This window comes from Gadus morhua, chromosome 1, assembly GCF_902167405.1.
Source record: "Gadus morhua chromosome 1, gadMor3.0, whole genome shotgun sequence".
Lineage (NCBI taxonomy): Eukaryota > Metazoa > Chordata > Actinopteri > Gadiformes > Gadidae > Gadus > Gadus morhua.
Genome location: NC_044048.1, coordinates 4,428,784 through 4,455,101, shown reverse-complemented (window position 1 = coordinate 4,455,101; position 26,318 = coordinate 4,428,784). Strand labels below are relative to the sequence as shown.

Here is a 26,318-nt window from a genome sequence, read left to right as displayed (position 1 = left end):
AAATGCACATGTTGAATCGGCCATGACCAAATCGGACCGACTGCCATTTCTGCGAGCGATCGGCAGTCGAAAAGCGTGTCAGGGTCATTATGGCCCTGACACACCAATTGGCTATAGGTGTAGCTTGTAGGGCCTACTGATGATGAAAAAGGATGATTATAAGAATACAATTTCTAACAACACCAATTCTAAAAACATAGAAACCTTTTCCTGTTTCAAATAGGCTAATATAAAAAGTGAAAAACAATCTGCTAAATAAAAATAAAAATTGAACAATGATTCTGCAACACAATGTTTACGTTGAGGCACCTACTCTAGAATTTAATTTTCAAAGCAGAAACCAAATAGATCCAATTAAAATGCGATGATGCCCATGATATTGTATGCATCTCTAATGCATACAGACAGTAATGTTTGATTTGGACATTGTAACCGCTTAGGTAGCCCTACATTGGAAGTCTCCAAAATATTATCCTGCAGCAATACAACCTTCATGTCTAAAACTGCAGGATATTCTAACAGTGCTCATTATGGGAGGAAATATCTGAGTAAAAAAAAAGGACTTTCGTTGCAATGTGTCAATTCATGTTCGCACAGCATTCTCTGGTGTGCTGAGAAATGGGTTAGGGTTATTTAGGGTTAACCACCGGGACGATCCAACGAACCCAGTGCATTTTGCTGTGAGTCAGAGGTGGACTTTTTAAAGCATTTTATAGACTGTTCTTTGGGCTTATCAATTTCATTATTTATTGGACGTTTCATTTACATTGAGGGGATTTTGATGAAGCTTTAATCCAAAGCGATTTTAAAGGATTCATGCACAAATTCACAACGACGGCGGAGTCAACCACGCAGGGTGACAGGCAGCTTTTCGGCAGCAATATAGGGGGAGCCGTCGCCTCTTGCTCAGAGACTTCTCGACAGTCAGCTAGGTGGAACCGGGGATCGAACCATCAACGTTCCGGTTAAAATTCAACCCGCTCTTCCTCCTGATCTACTACCGCCCCTTTCAATGCTTGTCCGGACGTAAAGGGCATAAAATGCAGAAGTGAGTGAAGCCTTCTTCCCAGCAGAGCTGGGTCTTACGCTCCGACCGACACGCTGCAGGCTGCAGCTGGTCTTCTGAATGAGGAACACTGCGTCCATCACGCGTCACATGGGGCTCGGAGAACCGTTTCCTGAAATAATCGTCGACGTTGCATCTTCATTTTCTGTTCGGCCATCGTCACATTGATCCTCTTTCATTTGCTCACACGGTTCACCTATCATTCCAAACAAAATGATCAGCAAAGTTAAAAATGCGATGTCTACCCTGGTGGGAGGAATGATCCCTCACGGCCACCACCACCCCTCCGGTACCGGCCAGAACAGCGGCTCATCGGAGGGCTTACCCCCGCGGTTCCCTTACGGTCGACCGGACTTCTTGGACCTTACCCCGGAGCTGCTCCAGTACTCCACCGAGCACGCCTCGCGCCCGGTGCTGATGCTGAGGAGGGACAGCAGGCTGCCGTGGCGCACGGGATACGCCGAGTGAGTGATGAGCATTTTGTATATATTTCATTGCTGAGCGCAGAGGAACGTGTTTTTATTGGGTGCAAGTTCAGCAAAAGATACATGGAGATTGTCCGGCGTTGGAATTCCCCGTCTTGAAACCATCATCACATGTTTAGTGTGACCGCAGCCTCAGCAGTTCCTCACTGCAGCAGCCCAGGTGATGGCGAGTCTGGCCCTCTTCTAGTGCATAGGATGCCTTCACAGCCATCCCCCAAGTCTGTGGCGGTGTACGTGTGGCTGCCTTGTGATTATGCTCCACGGTATATGTTTAAGTATCTCCACACGTGACGGAATGATACTGATCCAGTGATCCAGATATTAATGTCCTACTTCCTGAAACATATTTCTGCAATGGCTTTATATGCCTACATTTCCTGGTATGGAGTATTCTGTCAATATACCAAAATAACCAAGGGAATTCAAATCCCGATTCTGTCCTATTCTGTCCTATTATTTAGCAGCTGCAGACTATCTATTACTTTTACAACATAGGCAGTATGAGCAACACAATAACTCCACAATAACATGACAATATGTCCCTGTTAATTTAGCAAACTGCATAAGAAAGCTCCATGCATTAAAGATGCTAAATGATATTCTATACTATAATCCTGCGTCTGTATACTTATTATGGTGAAAGCAACACAGTCCAACAAGGTAGAGCAATAGATTGAATGGACCAGAATGTGCAGCTCTGTTAATTCCACATTGAACAGAGGTTGGTGTTTTTTATCAAGCTACAATAAGACCGAGCTAGACCTGTTTAATCTCCATGGCCCACGGCCCGCGGCCCCTGGACCAAGCCCTGAGGCAGGAGCAACAAAAGGCAGAATAACTCTTCCCCGTGACGGGGGTTCCAGGGCCTCTATCAGGGGGAGGTTTTCAGGAGATATCGAGAGGGATGGTGGATTGAAATGAGGATGCGTGAACATTCAGTTTATCGGTAGGAGATGATTAGCAGATGCTTAGCAGATCTTCAGAAATGTATATATTTGTCTGGGATTATAGCTTTTTAGGAATAAAGGTAAATGTCTCAAAACAAGCAAATTTAAGGCTTTGGGCCATGATACCTGTGGTCCAATGAACATATGCTGGACTTAGTCATTTATCGATCAATAACAAAGAAAAACAACACTTGATGCACCCCTAGAGATGTGATATTCCACTATATTGTTTGTAAAGGCCTGTTCTGTGCCGGAACATGCCTATACCTCTCCTTCTCCTCTGCCGTGTATGTCTTGGCTATACTAGGTAGGCACCATGATGGCCTGACACCAGTCGTTGGAAGCTGTCCAGCTGGAGTCTGTTGGCCTGGCTCCACATACTCTTGGCCATGGATACACTCTATCCCTCATTCCCTAGCAGCAGCAAGCATTTCCTTGTACCGTTTTACAGCGTTTTAGCTATATCTAGGTTCCAACACATCCGTTCAATCCTAATTTTCATGTCCCTTTGCACATGCAATTACATTTTTGTCTTGATAATTGTAACCAATATACAAGGGAGGCAGGCCCATCTCCTGAAATATATGTTCCTCCAAATGTCAACCAAACTTCAACCATGCAGCACACTGAAGATGGACACATCAGTACATCTGACAACATGTGATTCATATCAGTTTTAAAGTGAGTTCCCAGGTTAGTCCCACTGAGCTTCACCTCCTCTTTCTTTGAAACCCCCCAGATACCTTTGGAGGTGGAAACAAGATGGAAACAAGTCCTGAGTTTGCTCCTCTTTGATTTTTTGCATGTCAATGAATTTACCCTCTCTAACATAATAAGGCAGAGATTACAAAAGTCTGCCATTTTGTCAATGCACTGTAGTAAAACGATGAAAAAGACAATACTCCCATCGATATTAGAATGCAGCTGTACAGCATTATGTCAGCTTTCATATTTGAGTGTGCTTACGGTAAGTGGCCCTTAGGCTTTTAAGAAATAGTAACCTCCTTTATTTAGGGCTTTAAAGCACATATGACGAGAAACGGGTCTGACACGCCAAAATATTTCCCAGACCTCACTTTGTATTGAAGGTCCTTCGGGTGCGCGGACATTGGGTGATTGTTGTCTCACTGATGCTGCAGTGGTGGATGAAGGGCACTTTAATCATGTCAGGATTCTATAATATGTAATTTGACCAAACAAAAAGCCCTTGTGTTTGCCATGATGCAGCGTATGAAGGTTTATGCGTAAGGCCTGTCAGTATTTTTTCCATCTGCAGTCCTCCACTTGATTTGTTAGTTATCTATTTATCTACCTAGCAGCAACCTGGAAATTGATGTTCCTTTTTCAGATTCAATTTGATAAACTATCCATTCCGTTAATGCAGTTTCACATTAATTGGCCGAAATGGAAGGTGCTAAACCTCCACATATGGGTCAAAACGACTCATGAACTTCATGAATCAATTTCAAGCTACAAACTAAAACCAAGTAGCATGCTGATACATTAGCAATGGCTTGCATGTAGGGCATCTCTTTTCTAAATATAATTTTGACTTAATAATTATCTGCAAGTTTGCCATGTATCGTAAAAAAAAAGATTGGTTACAGTATGTACTCAATGTTAGAAAATCATAAGAATTCAAGTGAATTTTATGTGTCAATTCAAAGGATTTCATTGCACCAATTTCGTAACTACACATCTTTCTTACACATATAGATTTGTCATAATTCATCCCTAAAGGTTTGGGCTGTTTTTATTAGGGCTATTTTCTGAAACTGTCAATGCCACTCTTGAGGCATACACTAAACACATATGACTAGTGGTGGAATCTAATCAGCATTATTTGTCGTATGTTCCTTCCTGAATGAATCCCAAAATAAGTCACATTCAAGTAAGGGCTAAACTGCTGCTAAAGGAATCCCCTTCTGCCTCACGCCCAGCATTGCTCTCATTATAGGTCATGTGACTTACGCACTATGCCAGCAGTCACAGCAGGGCTTGAACCAGCTGTTACTCATTAAAAAAAACAGTTACTTAGTTGCATTGTAATAATAGTTCGGATGCACGCACCCTTACAGTTTTGTTGGTTGCTACGTCAACTTCTATACAAGATGCACTGGTGTACATTTCTGCAGATCGTGTGTGTGTGTGTGTGTGTGTGTGTGTGTGTGTGTGTGTGTGTGTGTGTGTGTGTGTGTGTGTGTGTGTGTGTGTGTGTGTGTGTGTGTGTGTGTGTGTGTGTGTGTATATTTTCTTTTCAAATTACTTCAAGGATTTAAGTACAAGTTGCCTTTAGGACAAACAACAAGTCCTAGGCTAGCAAGAACCTAATAATTAGTCTACATTTTGCCTATCCCATTGTCATTTCAAAGTTGAAACCTCCTGCTTCTCTTAGCCTGGGTCTTTTAAGCCCTATGATACTTAGCATGGTTCAGGACACAGTCATTGTGCAAGGGGTGCTTCATATCAGGATGTGGAAATATGCTTTGTTTCCTTTTTGAAACTTTGCACTTGATGTAAGTCGAAAGCATTATAGAGTTGGCCAAGGTGCCGTTCAGTAAAATAATCACAAAGGCATGTAACACAAACATCTGCAGTGTAGAATTCAGTTCACTATTAAATCATAACATCAGAATCATACCTTTACCTCCCAGGTATAATTACGTTAACCTAATACGTGAATTCCACCATTTGGGCGAGGTTACCTTTGAAAGAGGAATTGGAAGAGTGGCTTCCTGCCAGGTCTAGATTTGCCACACTGGAGATCAGCGTTTTGGTATTAGAGTGAATACCGCGCCATCAGCAGAGCACCTAGAGCGATGCATTACTGTACGGCCATTATCTTCCATGGGCCGTGGCTCATAACAAAAACCACTGCATCTCTTCAATCAATTCCCTGATGTTGTATGACTGCTTCCTGCCCGCGCTTTCACCCTTTGTCTAGAGCCGTCTGCGGATAGCCTGCCTGTCTCTCCTGCAGTCTAGCGCTCTCTAGCTCCCTCCATCTTTCTTATTTCTCTCTATTACCCTCTTATTCTCCCTTTCTTCATTTTGTTGTATTGGTTCCACAGAATGAAGTAAGCGGAGTGCAGTGTGAACAAACATGGTTCACAGTCTAACTCCCTTCTGCCCTCTCCTCCCCCCCTCCATTCTCTACTTGTGCTCCAGGGTGATCAATGCGGGCAAGAGCATGCTGAACGAGGACCAGGCCTCCTGCGAGAAGCTGTTCGTCAAGAAGCCGTCGGGGAAGCACCGCAGCTCCCCTCTCCAGGAGGACACCGGGGTGAGGGCCCAATGGGGGGCCGACACACCTCCTGTGGTTCCCCTTGCCTCAGAGAGCCGTGGGCAGGGCCTCAGTGTAAAGTAGGAGCCACCGGGCTCAGCTGTTTATAGAGCACTGCTTCATATGCAACATCAGCTCCCCGTTTCTGTGAAAGAAATTTGTAGAGAGTTTTGACCATGAATAGGAAGCAGTCCCCCCCTATATTAGGAAAGAGTGAATGAACCCTTTAAGAGGCTGATGGTATTTAGTTATTAACCTAGCTATAGTGTGGTCAGTAAAAGCAAAAGAGAAAAACATTCAATGTGGAAGCGTGTGTGATCTAGCACTTTGGGCAGCTAACACTCTACTGCTCATGGTTAATGTTAAGCATCCAGTAATCTCAAAAATCAGACTCAAGATTATTCATCTTAAATCTTAACTAGCAGACGATCTCATATGAGAGGTGAACAAGCCTGTTTTTTTCTTTGCTTCATATTTATTTCAACCAATCATTACCAATATTCACTAGTTTACTTTAAAAATCTTAAATACTATTCTAAAAACATTCATCCACTCGTGGTTGAATATTTCAGTAGCAAAACAGGAAGCAAGACATAACCCTGCACCTTTTAGTGTTTGGTTTCTTTCCAGGGCTCTGCTCTCTGTTCTGCGTTGCAGTATAGGACCTTGAGATAAGGAATACAGCAGATAACCACGCTTAGGAGGAGATAAGGCCCTAAGCATAAGGTACCATGCCAATTACAATCAATCTTAGAATGGACATTGTTTGTTTGCATGAACCTGGACCATATTTTCACCGCGTGCCACAAATCTGATGTAGGATTAATAATCTATCTGATAGAAGTCCAACTCTCTTTATTTGGTTCACTTTCTTCACTTCACATTAGTTTAGATCAGTCACGTTGCTGGAGGCAGAGATTTGTAAGTGCAGAGTTGTCTTACAGTAAACACAAACTCGGACAGAATTATCACACGTTTCCCAGTAGGAAGGCAAGCTAAAACCTCCTATCTGGACCCAGAACCTTTACAAATCAACGCAGTGTAGATTGGCCACTGTATAAATACATGTTATTTAAATCCCTTTCCGGAAGCCTAAGCCACTCTTGAATGGGTTACAGCGTAGCGTCCCTTATGGTAAAGCCGGAAACCTCTTTGTGTTTTTCGTTTTAAGGCCCATGCCATCTCCCCCCAGATTTTCTCCTTCTCCAACTCGGTTGGAGAGCCGGGTGCCCCGAACAGGCGCTACGGAATTTGTTGAAGTTTAGATTTTTACCTGATTTATACCATCAGGGTTAGGGAACAACATTCGATTACTTGACCAGTGTAAACTGAAATTCCAGCTATCAAATTTGTCATGTATTATTGTTTGTTAATCATCCACAGAAAAACATTATTGTCTAGCCTGTACTATGTCCCTACGGCTGAAACCCAGGTCAAGGATAAAAGTGATGAATCGTTCATACCTCATGTCATTTAGTATTCCCTCTGAGTTTCCCCAACGTGGGAAGTGGAAAGCTCCAGGATTCACTGAACTGCACCCTTCTTCCTGACATGAGGATGTCTTCATTGGGACTGTGATTGATTTTACTTCTTTCTTCCACTTTGCCCTTTTTATCGTCTGAGGATTGAAAGCAGCTCTCATCAACATCCATAAATAAGACAATCCTGATCGATATCAGGATTGTCTTTTGAGCAACTACAATCCCCCACACACGTATACACTCAATCTGCGTCTACTCGCCCTAAAACGAATAACATAGGCAGTTTTACATACAACGCACGCACACACGCGTGCACACAGATTTCCTGTGTAAATCACTTGATCTAAGGCCAGCTTGTAGCTTAAACAAGTTTGGTGAGGCGCTTTTATTTGTTGCATTGCGTAACCTCGTTTTGGATAAGTCGAGTTGGACATCTCACTGCCATGGGTTATGTAAACCTTATTAACAGTGCAGGTATCCACAAGAATTACATTTTGTTAATTGCTTCAATAACATTTGCCCTGTTTATAAACATGAATAAGTTAATTATGCCGGGAAATATTGAATACCACTATAACTTAGAACTAGAACTGTATTTAATATTAAACTAATCTTTGTTTAACCAGGTTGGTCTCATGGAGATCATTTATGTTTTGTGAAAGAGAGACCTAGAGATGTCCAACACGCTTTCGACTTGGACACTGGAAGATCGGAAATGGTTTCAAACCATTCCAATGATACTATTGATGGCAGGGAAGCTGTGATAACCAATATGACTCCTATGCAGCACTATATGCATGTGCATTAATCCTGCGTCATAACCTTCTTAACCATGGACCACGTCTCCCCGGCCCCAGGACGCCACGGGCATCCCCCTCCACTTCTGGGGCGTGTACGACGGCCACGCCGGCTCGGGCGCCGCCATCGCCGCCTCCAAGCTACTGCACCGGCTGATCCGAGACCGCCTGGGCGAGGTGGCCCACCTGCTGGAGAACCCGGCTAGCCCTCCGCCCATCTGCCTGGCCAAGAACGGCAGCCCCTACCAGGCCACGGAGAGCAAGAAGGGCGCCGCCGCCGCCGCCGCCGCGGCCCAGCAGCAGGGGGAAGGCGCGGCAGCAGAGGAGCCCGACGCCATCAGCGACCCCACCATCCGCTACCACATGGAGAAGGTGGTGAGCATGGAGAGCCTGGTCATGGGCGTGCTGGAGAACGCCTTCCGACAGATGGTGAGTAAGAGCAGACGTACGTACGTCCCAAGCCAACCTCACTCTCTCACCCTAACCCTGTGTGGGTGGAAGCAGCCATGCAGCCACTGTGGTCCATGCAGGCTTCCAGCAAACATGACAGAACAAGGCCTGCTGTTGCTTTGGTACCCACAATACTTACTTTTTGAAGTTCTGAACATACTAGGAGCTTTCTACGTTCAGCCAGTGTGAAGCAGGTGTGACTATGTACATAGTGGGCGTTTGTGTGCAAAATGTGTACTTTAAAGTCTGGTCAGGTGAAAAACAATAACGTCATGCCCATGCCCTGTCCAAGTGCACACAGGCATGCACCGCACGCACGCACGCACGCACGCACGCACGCACGCACGCACGCACGCACGCACGCACACACACAGGGTCAAAGCTTCATAGGTTGATTGAATCTGTTCCTATGAGGTCTGGAGTTGCACAGCGCCCAAAACACATCTGGTAGCGCACTGCGGAAAGATTAACCAAGTTGACCTTTGACCTGCTGCTGACTATCAAAGCAATTATAGTGTGATGCCAGTGGAGAGGAGTGATTTGTTAGGATAAGAGGAAATGACTCTCCCTACCAGCAGGTGGCGCTAGTCTGTATTCTTGATTCAAAATGGGATACCAGAACTAGGACTGCAGAGATATACAAACGTGAAACAAAGCAGCCTACCATTTCACACCACTTTCGATCATATCATATCGACAATATGTGAAAATGATTAGATAAGAGGAAGTGTAAAATGTGACTATAGTGTTGCGTGTGCCCTCTTGATGAGGTCATTTCTGCTTTGATAACTTCCACTTCTCTTCTTGTTGGCTGATTCACTTGAGATGAAACTCAGAACTAGGGGACACACCTCAGAACTAGGGGACACACCTCAGGACTAGGGGACACACCTCAGGACTAGGGGACACACCTCAGGACTAGGGGACACACCTCAGGACTAGGGGACACACCTCAAGACTAGGGGACACACCTCAGGACTAGGGGACACACCTCAGGACTAGGGCTGCTCGATTATGGGAAAATCATAATCATGAATATTCAAACGATTATTTTTGAGTTTGAAAACATGATATTTATTCAGCAGCAAGCGGCTGCATGCTTCTCTTTTGATTCTCTTTTTCTCTTGGTTCCAGGATGAGCTTATTGAAAAGGAGAAGGCATCCTACACAATCTCTGGTGGATGTTGTGCCTTAGCTGCTGTCCAAATGTTGGGGAAACTTTATGTGGCAAATGCTGGAGATAGCAGGTAAGGCAACAGGAAGTTCTCCTCGCGATGTTGCTCTGATTGCAAATGTTGATGCATAAAATAAGGTTTAGCATAAAACATTATTGCTTTAAGGTTCATGCTATATATTCATCCCTTTATTAGCTTCTCTCGTATTTCTCTGGTGACGTAGTGTTCTGAAAACATAAAAATAAAAATGTTCATAACATTGCCAACCCAACGTGATGATGTCAGACGACAGTATCTGGCGCCATCTGGGATCTGTTTAGTGCACTGCAGTGTCCATGAAATGTTTTGAACGTCCTTGTTTGGCGATTGTAATACCCACTGGCTGTCGTCCTCCTGTCTATGTGACCCCACTGTTGTGCTCTGTCTGTCTTGTCTTTCTTTCTCTATTGGTCTACCTCTCTTTCTCTTCGTCTGTCTCTGTTTCTCTCTCATATTCCAGGGCCATAATTATACGAAACGATGAGGTTATTCCAATGTCTAATGAATTCACTCCTGAATCAGAGAGGCAGCGGCTACAGTATCTGGTATTATCTTAAACATTCTATGTTGAACATCTGCACTGTCCTATATTTAAAAGAAAGGATAATTTTTTTCCGGTTGCAAGAAAATTATATTTAGTTCCATTTCATGCTATTACGTTTTCCCCTTGTTACATGTAAAATGCATGACCACCTTTTAGGGGAAGCATTCATCTTTTTTTTTTATGTTGTTTGATGAACATATTCTGAATATAAAGGCATGTGCTTAAGTGTTAAGACCACCTGAAAGGGGGTATCTTCCATAATATAAGTATATTAGTACAATATGCTAATGAACAAGGGATGTGGTTGAATCTTTCATAATTTGATTGGTGACAGAAATGTTACGCCCCTCTGCTTGCAAGCCGATCAAAACAACTTTCTGTTTTAGAGGAGATTTAGGTCATTGGAGTTTAACATTAAATAGGTAAAAAAAATGCTCATTCTGTGTATTTATTTGAGATCCATGTCATCCATCTTTAAAAATCCTTTAGAATTCTCGTAAGGAAAACATTGAACCACTTCCAATAAATGCTAGTGGGATGTGCAGTTATGTAAACTGTCTTTCTGAGTCATAGAGGGGGTGGAGAGGGTTAAAGTACTGCAGCCCAAAAAGTGGAGTGGATATGCCAGAAGAGTTTTGTAACTAGATATGCAATTGGATATAGTTTCTACATTCTCTCTCTTGGTTTGAAGTATTACTGTTGATGTTGTCCAATAGAGGACTTTTAAGGAGCTGAGGTTTGCAAACATTGTCTGGAATGTTTTGAGCTTGATTTTGAATTCCTTAATTTGGTGATGATCCGGCAGTTATCTTATTTTTAGCTTTAACATACTCAAACAAACAAATACCATTTATTAACTCGTAATTTCAATATTCATTGAGGTATTTATTTTATTTGTTTCTATTTAGTTTGGGTTGATTTGGTGTTCCACATCCACCATTGGTTAATGCCCTCTGTGTTCCACCTGCTTTAACAATTCATTCATTACTACCGATAAACACAATTGGTTCTGTCATCTTTTGCCAATGCTGTGCCTCACCACAACATTCCACATTGTTCTGGGATGACAAGAAGGAATCCCCTATACCCCCTTCTGCAACTACAAGCAAACATTTTAGTTTGTTTCTTGTAAATATATTTTTGAATTAGAATGGATAAGAGGAAGAAGAAGAGAATGACTCCCATTTTTTGTGTGTGGTTTTGTTGTTAGAATGTCATTCTGAGTAATGCATATTTCTGTTCTTGGTCCCTCTAGGGCTTCTTGAGGCCAGAGCTGCTGGGGAATGAGTTCACTCACATGGAGTTCCCTCGCAGGATCCAACACAGTGAGCTAGGCAAGAAGATGCTCTTCAGAGACCACACCATGACGGGCTGGTAATGACCTGCTCCAAACCATCACTCCTCTACATTATTTCCTGGGAAGGAGAACATGATGTGCATGGTTGACTTTTCAAGCCCCTCGGGACTGTAAAGAATGATACTGGCTCGACCAATGGTCGTGAATGTACCCAAAATGCAGCTGGATTTTTACAGTGCTTGAATCCTAAAAATTTGTTTGGTGTCTGGGTTCTAGGGCTTATAGGACTATTGTTGAAGACGATCTGAAATTCCCCCTGATCTACGGAGAGGGCAAAAAGGTAAAAGGAAATTGTATTAAAGTCTTCAAATGGGTTTTCACGTCTCACTGGTTATGATAATTATTACTTAAATTCACTCTCTTCTAGCATAAAAACATCACGATGTTGCTGAAATGTCTTTTTTCTTACTGACTGTTTGTCTTTCCACGTGGTAACCATATTTATTTTGTGCATGCACCCTTGATTGCTTGTGAGCTTACAAAGGGGTTTTGCCCGCCTCTGACTCTCTACGGTAGGCCCGCGTCATGGCGACTATTGGAGTGACTCGCGGCCTGGGGGACCACGACCTCAAGGTGTACAACTCCAACATCCACATCAAGCCATTCCTCTCATGCTGTCCGGAGGTGAGGGCCACACATCTTTTATGGCCAACGATGGTAAACAATCACCGATATACAATGAAAATCATATTGTATATCGGTCCAATGGCAGGCTACATTTGTTTGATTGAAACAGAAATATCTGTATAATTGCAATAATTGTATTAATTTATAACGTTCTGCTTTTTATAGTGATGCTATAGTGTTACTGTAGTGAGACCATAGTTAGATATTATAAAAAAAAATGTTATTAGAAAAAAGTAGGGGGTGGAAAATAATCGATTCGTCTCGATAATAATCGTAATTTTAATTGGAAAAATTATAATTTATAATTTTCTTTTTTTTAAATTTGTTTTATTACATTTGTCCGTCTGCTGTGACATTATGTTCGACCAGAGACGGATCATTTTAGTCATTTTCAAATGATGCAACATTTTTGGATCGAGTCGTTTTAGAATAAAATCGTTGACCTCTGAATCTGAATCAAATCGAATCGTGAGGTGCCAAGAGATTTCCAGTCCTAGAAAAAAAGTGTTAAAAGTCAATACTTGGGAATGCTATTAGTTATATTATATTTGACTACTACTACTACTACTACTACCAGCTGACATTAAAGGTTGAGAAAAAACAAGCATTGGTGCAATCATAAGCACAATAATGTTTCTGAGCACGCCTGTTGATATGTAATGAATATAGTTCAGGCCCTCTGCTGCCCCCTGCTGTAGGCTCTGGTCTCCTTCACCCTTCAGTCTCCATCTGATCCAACCTCTCCTGGATAAACATTGTCGGCTTTAGTGCACCGATATCACAAATGACACAAAAATAAGAAGCATTTACAATGTCAACCTCTAACAATAATGGTGGAATCTGTGTTTCTCTGACTGCATTGCATTTCCAGGTGAAGGTGTACGATCTGTCTGAGAATAAGCACGGCCCAGATGATGTCCTGGTCATGGGTACAGACGGACTGTGGGATGTGACCACCGACCAGGAAGTGGCGGATGCTGTATCCACCTTTCTGTCTGGCTGTGACCCCTCCGATCCCATGAGGTACAGGTCATCATCTCTGCAATGGTCCTGGTTAGGATACTGGTAGTCTCGCAAAGCCAGACCAAACTACAGCAAGTAGAATGGTCTGGAACCACGCTACGTCGAGCCGTCTATCCGTGGGGAAACTGGGCGGGCCTGTATTTATTTCTTTTAACCACTCACAATCGTCTAGGGCGGGGCTAAGCCCGGGAAGCAGCAGCGGTGTCCATACAAAATAGTGCCGGTTGGAAATGCCAGCAACCGGAAAGGGAGGAGTTGCGGTGAAATCCGACGCTAGGCAATAGACGCTGTCCACTTCCGTTCAGCCAGACTAGGATACTGGTCTTCACTTGTGTTATGTCCACTAGGGGGCACCCTTTAGCAATAGTTTACAGTTTCCATGGGACCTGATTCAGAAAACTGGGTTTCCAAGATGGGGCTAATTCTACAGAAAGAATGTTGAGAATTCCTGAGTTTCCTGGAACGTAGCAGGTCATGTTTGGGTCAACTCCCTCCCCGCATGCAGGCTGCAGCAGGGACTTCTCTTTAGAAAAGTAACAAGACAGTTTATATCAGTTTGAGCATTAAAGCTGCTGTTGGTGATAGTCAATAGTTGTAAGGAGAGATAACAGAAAAGAGCAGAAGAGTCTGATTTTGAAACAACCAAAAAAAAGTCCACTCCCTCACCTCACCCGTGATTTACAGGCAAGATGTACACCCTGATTGGTCTGGAGATATTACGGCACCATGCAGACGAACACATTATATCATTTTAGTGTGTTGCATATCGATTGTAATACGCAACACGCCATTCTCACACAACTTTGGTCAAATTCCAGTTGACTTACGTTTCCCATCTGTACTAATCTATATTATACAACGGGGGGCCTGAATCCAACGATCTGATTGGTTTCTAACTGTTGTATAATGAGCGTATACATAACTGCTATGACGCCCAATCATTTTGTGAAAGTATCACTCCGCGCCTTGAAGTGGAAAGTGTCAAAGAATACAACCGTATTTTTACTAGTGTGTGTGTGTGGAGTCATTTTGCCATAATTTTAACAGTTGTATAAAAGCAATAGCACAGTTCACTGAAGCCTAAAATCGGCGAGTGAACTGCTCCATAGGATAAATTGCCGGCGAACCGCTCTATCGGAGCCTTCTCTCTGAGGGACGCTAAAGTGTGTTGCATAGCGACCGTCGTTGCATTGCGGCAGCCAGGAGGGACTACTTTTTGGTAGTCTTTAATAAAACGGCTACTTTGACTTTCTTGGTTTCTTTTTAAATGTAGTGTGTCTATGACTTTCGTTTCGCCATAACAGTAACCGTTGTATAAAAGCAATAGATCACTTCAGTCAGAGGCATGTGCTCATTATACCACTGTGAAGGGGGTCGCCGGCCCTCCGCTGCGCGTCGGGGCCGGTGGTATAATGAGCACATACCACAGCCTGGCGTGATCTATTGCTTAACTATAAGGGTAATATAAAGGTTTATAAAGGTTCTACCTGTGTTGGTTAACCCCCCCCCCCCCTCACAGGTATACGCTGGCCGCCCAGGACCTGCTGATGAGGTCACGAGGCGTGCTGAAGGAGCGCGGCTGGCGGTTACCCAGTGATAGGTTGGGCTCCGGCGATGACATCACTGTGTTTGTGATCCCGCTGGCGGGCCATGAGGGAGAGACATGAGTCCTCCCCGCCTGACCCCCTGGACTCTCCCCGCTCCGTCCCCCCGTCCCCAATGGTCCCTGACGCCAAAACTATTCAGAGGAAAGGAGCAAGGAAGAAGAGCTCAAAATAACTGTTCTCCTTTATGGAGAGGATGAGTAGGTCTGTGAAGATTCCTAGACACCAACCACTGGATCAGGACCCCAACCACTGGACCAGGACCCCAACCACTGGATCAGGACCCCAACCACTGGACCAGGACCCCAACCACTGGATCAGGACCCCAACCACTGGACCAGGACCCCAACCACTGGATCAGGACCCCAACCACTGGACCAGGACCCCAACCACTGGATCAGGACCCCAACAAATGGACCAGGACCCCAACCACTGGACCAGGACCCCAACCACTGGATCAGGACCCCAACAAATGGACCAGGACCCTAGACTAACCACTGGACCAGGACCCACACCACTGGATCAGGACCCCAACAACTGGACCAGGACCCTCGACTAACCACTGGACCAGGACCCCAACCACTGGACCAGGACCCCAACCACTGGATCAGGACCCCAACCACTGGATCAGGACCCCAACAACTGGATCAGGACCCCAACCACTGGACCAGGACCCCAACCACTGGACCAGGACCCTAGACCAACCAACGGACCATGTTCCAGGACCAGGACCCTGTACAGAACCCATGTAGTCTCATTTCCCCACATGTGACTCAAAACTAAAAAAACAATGAGAACCCTTAAATGCCGATGAATGTTACACTCCCTCTTTAAAGCCCGCTTAATGTGACCGTTGCCAATGAGAATTAAATCCAAATATATTTTTATTTGTTATTTTGGAACCCAAACTTCAAAGCAATCCCAGCTGAATGTCCGTCTCTTCCAAAAGAAAACTACCAAACGTTTGCGTGGGAATATTGGTGTATCGGGACAGCAATAGTGTGAAGAAAAGGCCCTGTGAGACCTCAGTTCCTGTACATTGGATACAACTCTGGAGTTTGGCTCAAGAGGAACAATGAGGCTGTGACTAGTGCGTTACAGTTTCAGTCAGTAACTCAGTAGGCTCCCTCCAGGCCCAGATGGATGATGGGAGCTGTGGGCCTGAAGCACTTTAAGACTGTCCTACATGATCAATTGGTTCATCTTTTGGTAACTGAGATTTACAATTTTGGTGTTGAATGTAATAATGATCCAGTTTTGTGACTTTATGACCGTTCCTGCACTGGTAAATTTAGGACTTTATGACCATTCCTGCACAGGTAAATGAAGGCGTTTGGATCTTCATAAATGGCAGGATGTGAACATTGCTTTAGTTTGGCTTTTCTTTTTTCTGGCCTGAAAACGTCCCAAAAACGGTTGGTAGGCCTATTTTTTAGAAGTGATGTTCGTCACAGATATGCCTTATTATGATTAAGAAATTAAGGATATGTTTCTGCTGAGTTTCAAATGCACTTACGTTTTTAGAAGATACAATTAAACTGTATGCCCTTAAATGTATACCTCTTAATTTTTAGCAATTATTTTGTCTTGCCATCATTTCTTTTATAACATTTGTTTTATGTGTTTCAATACTTGAAAACACATATTTTTTCCACAATTAATTGTTTTGACAAAAATTGAAGAGTAGGAGCAAAGCGGTACAAGGAGAATGCGTACCAATTTGTAAATAAATACGATTTTTTTCCCCCCCATTTAGATATTTTTCATTACACAACAACTTAACAAATGTACAGTGAGTACCTGGACGCATTGCTTATATTATTTCCCTAGTTAACAAAATAAACCACATTCAACAAATAAATGAACTTATATTTGATTCCATTAATAATATTGTTGCTATTTGAAGACATGAATACAACGATAATGCATTTTTATAACTAACATGGCAAAGTGAATACCAAATTGTTTGGCTGTTTTCTGTCTGCAGCAGGGTGCGACACACCACCATGAATAGGTATGATGTCATCTTGGAATGGGAGAGAAGGGGCGGTAAAGGCAGCTCTCAGGGGGAGGATCCTGGGAGAGAAGGGGAGGTAGAGACGAGAAAGCCATCAGTGGGAGGATCCTGGGATAGGAGGGGAGGTACTGGGAGAGCTCTCAGTGGGAGGATCCTGCTAGAGGAAGGGAGGTAGTTGCAGCTCTCAGTGGGACGATCCTGCTCGCCTTTCCAGTTCTTCTTCCATCCTCGATCAATTACACCATACTGCAGCAAGTGAGTGCGTGTTACCATCCAGAGGAACATCAAGTGGGAAGTTAGCATCTCCTAAACGCACATTCGTTGTCGGAAGAAAGGTAAGGCGAAGTACATGTGAACTAATCCTTCTCTGTGGTTTTAACGCGCCTACCTTTGGACATGGCTCACTTAGGGCGATCAGGAAGCTTCGGATTACTTCGGTGAAACAACTGTGGTTTTGGCCCTACTTAAAAACGTTCGCATGTCTTATTTATTTTCCTCTTTGGATCGCCTAACCTAAGGTTTGGGTCGAATCCGCTCTGCCTGCAATCCACTGCTGGGCGTATTTCAACTGTTGATATGGTGTTTCAAAGTAAAAGCACTGTGTGTCTTTACTGAACGCATCTCCGCCTATAGGCAGAATACTTCCTCCTATGAATTTAAAGTACTTATTACAATACAGAGAAGAAACAAGCAATACACGTCTAAAAGAGTTGGCATTTTATATATATATATATATATATATATATATATATATATATATATATATATATATATATATATATATATATATATATATTAAAAAAGCCTCTTATTGTGTTGATCCAATGACGTGTTAATGTGGCCTAATTTGAACCAACAACTTTTGGGTCAAAGTTCAAAACAACACCTATAATGTTGTGGTGTCCTTATAAAGAATGCTATGAAGGCCTCATTTAGTCTATAAACTATTTCGAACCAACTCTTCTACAGTTTCACTGTAGGATGTTTAATTGTCGGTTTAGGCTCCAACCTCTCTGCTCTCTCACCTCTCAGCTCTCCTCTCTCAGCTCTCAGCCCAGCCCTGCTTCTGCCAGCTTCTGAACTCTGTCCCATTGTTCACCCTCTCAGAGACTCACATAGGCTACGTCATTGCTGTAGTCCTGGATGTAGATTGGTCTGGGTTTAAGTCACTGCTTGTCTGACTTGCTTTATTAACCAAGCACACAGCGGGGGCACGGATGTGGCGAAGAACATTAGCAACCAGGCAAAGGACGGGGAAATTCCAAGACTTTCTATTGATTTATACTATTGTGACTACCGTGTAGGTCTGTGCCTGCATGCCACCACAAGGCATGACTTGCTGTCATGCACTGCATATTTGGAAAATAGGGCAAATTACAAAACTAGAATAGGCTGTCCAATCGGAAGCTGGCTGGGAGAACATCACCTGGCCTTACATTATGTTGATATATTCTATTATACTAGCTCTCCTGCAATGACTCCATCCTCTTTATCCTCTTCCTATTGCATGTAAACCATGGACTATATGCGAAAAACATACGTTTTAGTTTCATATTTGTTGTTTAGATATTAAGATCGGAATAATCGGTTTAAAGAGTAATTTGGGTTGCATTGATTATGAACCAAATGGGCGTTATAGTCAGAATTTCAAATAGGTGGCGGCTCCACAGTCCAGATGTGCGTCCTGTCAGGTATGTCTGAGAGTGGAAAGAGGTTCATTCTTGCTGCACTATACAGCCTGTTGATTATCTTCCTGTCCTCCCCTGAGTCCAGTAAGACCTCTTGAGGGGCCGATGGGTGGTTTGGGTGGTCGTCATTTATTAACCCAAGTGACTTGAACTGTTGCATAATCTACCGCAGAATAGCTTACCGAATGGCTACCAGCCTGTATTTTCTGTTGTTGGTGGTGGTGTTTGTTAAAACACAGTCTAAAGGCAGGTCTGTGAATGCCTCTTTGCAACAGGCCAAATGAAACCTAACGATATGTGGTAGCAAAGCTGGCCTGCATCCTAAGACACACACACACACACACACACACACACACACACACACACACACACACACACACACACACACACACACACGTGTGTGTGTGTCGACCAGCCTCCACTGAGGCTCATTCAAACAGAACGGCGACTAAAAAGAGCAGATTCCAGAGAACAGGAAGTGGACTGTTTTGTTTCACAGGGCCGTTCTCTAGGAGTCTTGGTGCTGCTTCTGCCTCCCACTTGTTTGGCTTTAACACTGAGTGCCCAACCATAGTTCAGCCTTCTCACACTTCTCAGATAAGAATTTATTTCATTGTAATGTAACTTTATTTAAACAGGGACAATGTACAAAAGAAACATTAACCTTGTTTAGAGCAAGGAGAGATGCATTGTACCAGGTTTTAGCAAATTGCTATTGTCCACCTGTAGTCCCTAGAGGTGGTGATAGGTTTCCATGTTCTCCGGTAGGTTACTGAAGGTTTATTTCTGATTGTGTTGTGTGTGTCACAATGTGTCATAAGATAATACCGAGAACTGATTCCAAAAAACAGATCTCAGCTAAATATTGACCACACCAACGCCATGGCTTTATGTGTATTGGGACTGTAAAGCACTAGTTAATGGTTAGACTTTGACAAGAAGAGAATAACCTTGTATAGTAAGTCACTGATGGCATGTCACTAAAGCTTGACCTGGTTTTCAACAGTCATCATGGCTGCTTTGCCACATTAAACAATAAGTACTGAAGTATCGGGGATCTGGGATTTTAGAAAAGAAACTCTTGAAAATGTAATTATTGAAACTTAAAAGGTATTTTATTCAACATTTGTACAGCAACCTTCATGCCTCGATGGTCTTACACAAACAAAGTAGTTGTTACAAAGTTAGGGAAGTTCCTGAGGTTGCAAGAAAACGACATACACGTCTTACATCCAAAGGAGGTGAGAGGAGCGTCTGGTCACAGGAAGAGGAACAGAGCAGTGGAGGAACTGGAGTGTCCGGAGTGTCAGGAAGTGAAGGAGTGGGAGGCTGGGCTGACTCGCTGTGCAGTCTTGCACAATCTGCATGGCGGCCAGGCGGCCACTATAGATCATCCCCTGGCTCACCCTGTGGCCGCTCTGCTCATTATACGAGCACCTGGCCCCCAGGGGAAGCTCTCCATTATGATCAGTGTCATTGTAAGTGAAGCCCGAGGTGGTGATGGCCGCCAGTGTTAGGATTGTCCCGCTGAATCGTCCTGTGTTCACAGGGAGTCGGTAACGGCTCGGTCACTCGTCCCCGCTGGAGGTCGCATTTGTTCGGTTTAATCTATTTGTTTTATATTCAAATGTATTAGTTGCCGACCATGGTTCCATGTTTGGCTTCAGTCATTGTGTTTGCTGAACAATGGGAGGCGACGACTGACTGACTGACTGACTGGCTGGCTGGCTGGCGGGTGCTGTCTGTGTTGTGGTACTCCATAGACTCAACACAAACAGTCAATCCACAGAGACAAAAAACCAGAGTGGAGTTATTGTTTTTCCCACCACACCACTTAAGATTCCAGAGACTCAGTGGGATCGGTTGTTTCTATTATTTATAGTAAACAAGGAATTGAGTTCTTATCAATTTGCTCTCTGCGGGGAGTTTCTGCCGTTCACTCGCTTTGGTGGAGACTCAAGGTCTTCTAATGCAGCACTCTGCCCTCTCTCACACACTCACCCTTGGCCCCTGCGTTCAGCTGGTCAAGTCAAGTCTTTGCCGTGCATCAATTGGTCATTTTTAGCAGCGGACAACTCTGGAACCGCATGTTGATTCATTCATTCAAGCTGCAATTCATTTAAACTTTCCATGAAGAGTAAATGTATGTGAATCCACCCAGACAACACAGATTGTAGATGGTTCCTTTTACATGTATAGTTCGCTCACACGCCAGACGTGTAGCTAGAACAACGTCTTGTGTGATTCGTGCGGCTAATTCTATTGTTGCTCACCGAGCCAGCGACATCAAGTAGAGATATAATGTCTCTTCCTGTGCGTTCTCCTTCAGTGATGGCCGCCATTCGGAAGAAGCTGGTGATTGTCGGGGATGGAGCGTGTGGTAAGACCTGCCTGCTCATCGTGTTCAGTAAAGACCAGTTCCCCGAAGTCTACGTACCCACCGTGTTTGAGAACTACATCGCTGACATCGAAGTGGACGGAAAACAGGTGTGTGTGTGTGTGTGTGTGTGTGTGTGTGTGTGTGTGTGTGTGTGTGTGTGTGTGTGTGTGTGTGTGTGTGTGTGTGTGTGTGTGTGTGTGTGTGTGTGTGTGTGTGTGTGTGTCCATCTGTGTGTGTGTGTCAGTCCATCTGTGTGTCTGTGTCTGTGTGTGTGTGTGTGAGATTGTGTGTGCTCCCTTGGGGGCCTGACAAAAGCCATTTGTTGTTGGCCTCTGCTGACCAACTCCTTCGTGTCCAGCACTTGGCAAAACAGGAAGTGACTCAACTTCCCTCGCTTCCTGTACAGACAGCGAGCAGGGATGTCCAGGGAAGTACCCACCGAGCTCTAAAGACCCTCCCTCCTCCTGTAGATCATATTATTTTATTATTTATTTATCTATGGAGCTGCTCATTTCCTGTTCTAGAGAGGCCACAGAGGGACGCCTTATTGTTGAGTCACAGGAGGAGATAGACTAGGAGATAGGGCCCCGGAGCTCCTCACTGTGGAGGTAAGGAGATGTCTTCCTACTGTGGGACTGCAGCAGTCCTGGCACAAATGTCCCCCCCATCACCAAATTCCAGCCGCATTAGTTGAGTGTCTTCTCTGCTGCCCCCCCCCCCCCATACACACACCTCCCACAGTACAGCACAGGGCAGTTCTCATGTCTTGGGTGACTTGTAAGGACTTGCTAAAAATAGTTTGTCCTTTTCCTCCCAAAACAGTTGGTGTCCTGCAGCAGGTCGAGGGGGAACGCCACTGTGCTCATTCCTCATGTCGGCATCGCAGCCCGATAACAGGGCCGCTAATAGCCATGCTAACAGCCCTGCTAAAGCCCGCAAACAGCCTGCTAACTGTTGTTGTTTTTTGGGGGGGTTAGTTATTCTTAGTTTTCTTCTGAACCATGATTCACCGCCTCAGGATTGCCAATGGATTGTGCTCCCATTTGGAAGGAAAGGCACGGTCCCTAATCTCAGATTTGCACTAATTGAATGAATCTATATCCTGATTGGATAAGACCCCGGTTCTGCGTTTGCGTTTGCTTCCAGAACTTTGATAACGGAATTAAAGTGATGACCAAAGAATTCATTCCAATCAGAAGCACTGATGACTGTTGAGTCTGAATAGAGAATCAAATCCATTTTGGGGTGGTTATTGTGGGATCTGATCTGCTGTTGTACCACGCCCGCACCCCGCTTCTAGTACCCGGCTGAACTATGAATACTGATTTGGTAAAATGACATCTTATCAGTAAAGTAAAACTTAATTGAGGTTATTTTGCATGAAAAACATGTGTAAAGCAAGCAGTGTAAACCAAATCTAATTAGAACACCTTGACCGGTTGGGAAGGGACTCCAGCTAGAGGAGCCTCTCCTGGCTGCGAGAGACCTTTCTGTCAGATAAATGCACCAGAGACATACGGCCAGCCGCCTAAGGACCGGATGTTGTGACACTTTGATATTTTAACACTTTCTAAACAATCGTGACAATAGGGAGTGCCCGTTGCTTCATTCAGCTCTGGGTGCCAGTCTTTGATTACACCGGCTTCAGGCTGATGATCGGTTATTCTGGATTTCTTTTTCAAATTCCTTTCACAAAATGTTTTGTGTGTGTGTGTGTGTGTGTGTGTGTGTGTGTGTGTGTGTGTGTGTGTGTGTGTGTGTGTGTGTGTGTGTGTGTGTGTGTGTGTGTGTGTGTGTGTGTGTGTGTGTGTGTGTGTGTGTGGTGCCTACCGTTTGAGATAAGAGGTGGAGTGCCTGTTTTCCTTCCTCATCCTCCTACTCTCTCTCTCTCTTTCTGGTCTGACCCCAGGTGGAGCTGGCTCTATGGGACACTGCGGGCCAAGAGGACTACGACAGACTGAGGCCGCTCTCCTACCCCGACACAGACGTCATCCTCATGTGCTTTTCCATCGACAGCCCCGACAGTCTAGGTGACTGACCGACCAGCCGTCCGTCTCCGGGCCCTTGAGGAAGAAATGGTCTTTGATGAGAGAGAAATAATGTTGCTATAAACGTCTTTGCCTCAGGGCTCAGTCTGCTGCAGTCACAGCAGGAATTGTGTTTGGCCTGTTCATAGTTTTTCTCCAGAGACTATTTCAGCGTTGTCTGTCATATTTATAACCTAGTATTTCTCTCGTTTTTTTTTTTCCTCCTCTTCTCAGAGAATATCCCTGAAAAGTGGACCCCTGAGGTGAAGCACTTCTGTCCCAACGTGCCCATCATCCTGGTGGGCAACAAGAAGGACCTGCGCAACGACGAGCACACGCGTCGAGAACTAGCCAAGATGAAACAGGTACACCTACTCAAGTCCTCAGGCCGGCCATGGCTGGCTGACGCGTTTTGTTGAAGCACTGTTAACAGGGGGGGGGGGGGGGGGGTGAAAATATGTAAACAAACCAGAAGTCCTGAGAGAGAGAGAGAGAGAGAGAGAGAGAGAGAGAGAGAGAGAGAGAGAGAGAGAGAGAGAGAGAGAGAGAGAGAGAGAGAGAGAGAGAGAGAGAGAGAGAGAGAGAGAGAGAGAGAGAGAGAGAGAGAGAGAGAGAGAGAGAGAGAGAGAGAGAGACACATCCTGAAAGGACTTTCTTAAGCTCTTTGTTTAACTTTTTAAATGGCACATTGAGCATGTGCCCTCATCATGTGTCAGAGTGGACCTACCTGTCATTTCCCGCCATTCTCTGGTGTAGCTGGTCATAATAATAGGAACATGGAGACAAAGCCCGGGATCTTTTTCCCAGCCGCCCCCGTCAGCTTTTCCTTTCTCTTTATGGCCTGGCAGCGGTCAGTGACTCACCGAAGCCATCGCGTTGTATCGCCTTTCAAATGTTCAAACTCACCCCCAACATGCATGATGTTAATGGGATATCTCTCAAAACAAGATTTTAGTTTTTTATGTATGAAATCTTTTCACAGCTACTGATAAAATGACTTTCCAATGTGTCCTAAAACCAGGCTGTATGTGATTTGTGTGACTATGGTTTGGACAGGAGCCGGTTAAGCCAGACGAAGGGAGAGAGATGGCGAACCGGATCAACGCCTTCGGCTACCTCGAGTGTTCTGCCAAGACCAAGGACGGCGTGCGGGAGGTGTTTGAGATGGCCACTAGGGCGGCGCTGCAAGTTCGCAAACGCAAGAAGAGCGGCTGCCTGCTGCTGTGATCATGTAGCTAGGCTAGGCTAGGCTAGACTGGGCTAGAGATGGAAGTCAAGTGACCCAAGAAAACATCCTGAGAACCACGTGGACTGACCTTACAGATTGCATCCTTGTACCGTATCTCCCATTTCACAGTGTCAGGTCGGGTGAAAGGGAGAAGAGCAGTGCTGACCAATACCACGGACGTTGTTTATAGCATCAGTTAGAAGTGAAAATTCTGGACTTTGTTTTTCCTTCCTTTTATAGCACAAGCTGTCTCTCCATGCATTTCTTTTGCTTTGCCATTTTGAAAATGCAACACAAATGTCCACATTTGTATGCTAAAATTGTTTTCCATGTGCATTTATCCTTGCTTGCTGAAGATGCATATATCTGTACACACGCTCACGCTCTCCAGATTTCGTTTTTATAATCCGAAATCTATTTTCAAGATTGGTATTATTTTTATATTTTTTTATAAAATATAAAAATAATACTAATCTTGAAAATAGGAGTGTAAAGTAGGTGTGGTCCGAGGAGGGAGCCTACTGAAGACACCTTCTTGGCTTTGCCGGTGCCTTTTTCATTATTCTTTTTGTTATATTTTGTATCCATAGCAACAACAGCTCATTATATTATGTCACAAATTCCAACTACAAAGACCAAGAATCCTCCTTGTTTCAGTTGAAGACCTGCGTTTCCTGGTGCTGAAAGTCACCAGGAGTGGCCTTCTACACCCTGGTTTACTGTCAGGTCCCTAACCCTTATAGCCCCCCAGTGTACCCTGGTTAACTGTCAGGTCCCTAACCCTTATAGCCCCCCAGTGTACCCTGGTTAACTGTCAGGTCCCTAACCCTTATAGCCCCCCAGTGTACCCTGGTTTACTGTCAGGTCCCTAACCCTTATAGCCCCCCAGTGTACCCTGGTTTACTGTCAGGTCCCTAACCCTTATAGCTATACCTTATAGCTCCCCCAGTGGAGCTCTGCCCCATTACTCGCTTTTAAACTTGCACTAAAAGCTACAACTGTGGGCCCCCCATTTGAAACATATTCTTTACAAGGATGTGTTTATAAATAATTTGAAACTAAACAACATTCCAAAGCTGTCTCGGAGGGAGGTCGGTGTGTCACAGGTGTGTGTGTGACTATGTGTTTGTGTTAGTGACACAAACACACTCTGTTTGTGAGCGATTGTATGTGCGTGTGCACCAATGCAGGAACAGATTTGGGATAGAGCCTCCAGATGCATGCAAGAAAGCCAATGTATTTGGAGTTTTACAAGATGTTTCAATCATTCAAGCACATTTTAAGAGATTTTTACATTTGAAGTATTTGTCTCTTAATATTTAAATCCTGCTATTACAATGTATTGTGCAATGACCACCAAACATGGACTTTGTTTGTTTTTAAGGAAAGATGATTGTTGTGGGATTCAAGGGATCATTGATTATTGTCATTATTAAAAGGAACACTGAGCAGAATTGAGACCTGGACGCTGAATTAAAGGAGGGATGGAGAACGTTAAATATCCTCTGACTGACCAACATTAAAATCCAATATGGTCCATGAGGCCTAAATCAATCAGGTGTAATGGAAGTTTTGAACACAGGGGTACCTCATGATGTCAATAATGGACACTGGCTTACAGGCCAATAATTAGACAAATTAGCCAAATTAGTGAGTTCTTCCCCCTATTCCACCTCTGTGATGACGGCCTATTAGGAGGCTTAATGTCAGAATGCAGGCCACTCAGTTAAGAAACACGGTTTATGTATGTACACACAATAAATGAATAAAATTGTATATAAATACATATGCAAGCAAGTTTCTTCAGAATCAGGGCGTATTACAACTGGTCTATAAATGAAAGGTTTACATGCTCACATGCATCAATAGTTGTTATTATCTGTGAAGTAATGGTGTACTCTCAGGTGTCACATCTTGTTTAACTGGTTGTCGTGACTGATTCCTTCTTGATTATTTTCTCTGAAGAGCGTGTTCTCCCAGTCCAGAGCCCTTCACTTCAGACTCTGGTTCGCCGTGCCTTTAGCTGAGCCTGTGGATTTCTAAGCACCTGTCTCTTTTGGGTTAACCAGAGCAAACATCTTCGCTAAGGTTTAAAAGTGT

General features: G+C 44.2%; 2 protein-coding genes across 3 annotated transcripts; both read left to right on the top strand.

Moving 5' to 3' along the window:
• The first annotated feature begins 1,252 nt into the window (after positions 1-1,252).
• Positions 1,253-16,743, top strand: ppm1j (protein phosphatase, Mg2+/Mn2+ dependent, 1J). The gene is made up of 10 exons (XM_030372692.1): positions 1,253-1,530; positions 5,667-5,781; positions 8,120-8,488; positions 9,644-9,756; positions 10,184-10,268; positions 11,523-11,641; positions 11,841-11,904; positions 12,141-12,248; positions 13,123-13,274; positions 14,794-16,743. Exons 1-10 carry the CDS (start codon positions 1,280-1,282, stop codon positions 14,939-14,941), a joined length of 1,524 nt encoding a protein of 507 aa, XP_030228552.1. The 5' UTR covers positions 1,253-1,279; the 3' UTR covers positions 14,942-16,743.
• Positions 16,744-16,996: 253 nt separating this feature from the next.
• LOC115555749 (rho-related GTP-binding protein RhoA-C) lies at positions 16,997-26,004 on the top strand. 2 transcript variants are annotated; one of them, XR_003978910.1, is made up of 6 exons: positions 16,997-17,230; positions 20,913-21,070; positions 22,873-22,993; positions 23,225-23,355; positions 24,047-24,944; positions 24,991-26,004. XR_003978910.1 is itself a non-coding variant. In XM_030372806.1 (5 exons), exons 2-5 carry the CDS (start codon positions 20,915-20,917, stop codon positions 24,215-24,217), a joined length of 579 nt encoding a protein of 192 aa, XP_030228666.1. In that variant the 5' UTR covers positions 16,997-17,230; positions 20,913-20,914; the 3' UTR covers positions 24,218-26,004. The 2 variants fall into 2 exon arrangements, 1 of the variants encoding a protein (XP_030228666.1); XM_030372806.1 differs by having other exon boundaries at positions 24,047-26,004.
• The last annotated feature ends 314 nt before the right edge of the window (positions 26,005-26,318 follow it).

What these genes read in the sequence shown, in the direction of transcription:
- ppm1j (XM_030372692.1), top strand. Translation starts at nt 1,280, where the DNA reads ATGATCAGCAAAGTTAAAAATGCGATGTCTACCCTGGTGGGAGGAATG. An exon ending in TGGCGCACGGGATACGCCGA is followed by an intron (nt 1,531 to 5,666) that starts GTGAGTGATGAG and finishes CTTGTGCTCCAG; the next exon opens with GGTGATCAATGCGGGCAAGA. An exon ending in GACCACACCATGACGGGCTG is followed by an intron (nt 11,642 to 11,840) that starts GTAATGACCTGC and finishes TCTGGGTTCTAG; the next exon opens with GGCTTATAGGACTATTGTTG.
- LOC115555749 (XM_030372806.1), top strand. Translation starts at nt 20,915, where the DNA reads ATGGCCGCCATTCGGAAGAAGCTGGTGATTGTCGGGGATGGAGCGTGT. An exon ending in TCGAAGTGGACGGAAAACAG is followed by an intron (nt 21,071 to 22,872) that starts GTGTGTGTGTGT and finishes GTCTGACCCCAG; the next exon opens with GTGGAGCTGGCTCTATGGGA. An exon ending in CGACAGCCCCGACAGTCTAG is followed by an intron (nt 22,994 to 23,224) that starts GTGACTGACCGA and finishes TCCTCTTCTCAG; the next exon opens with AGAATATCCCTGAAAAGTGG.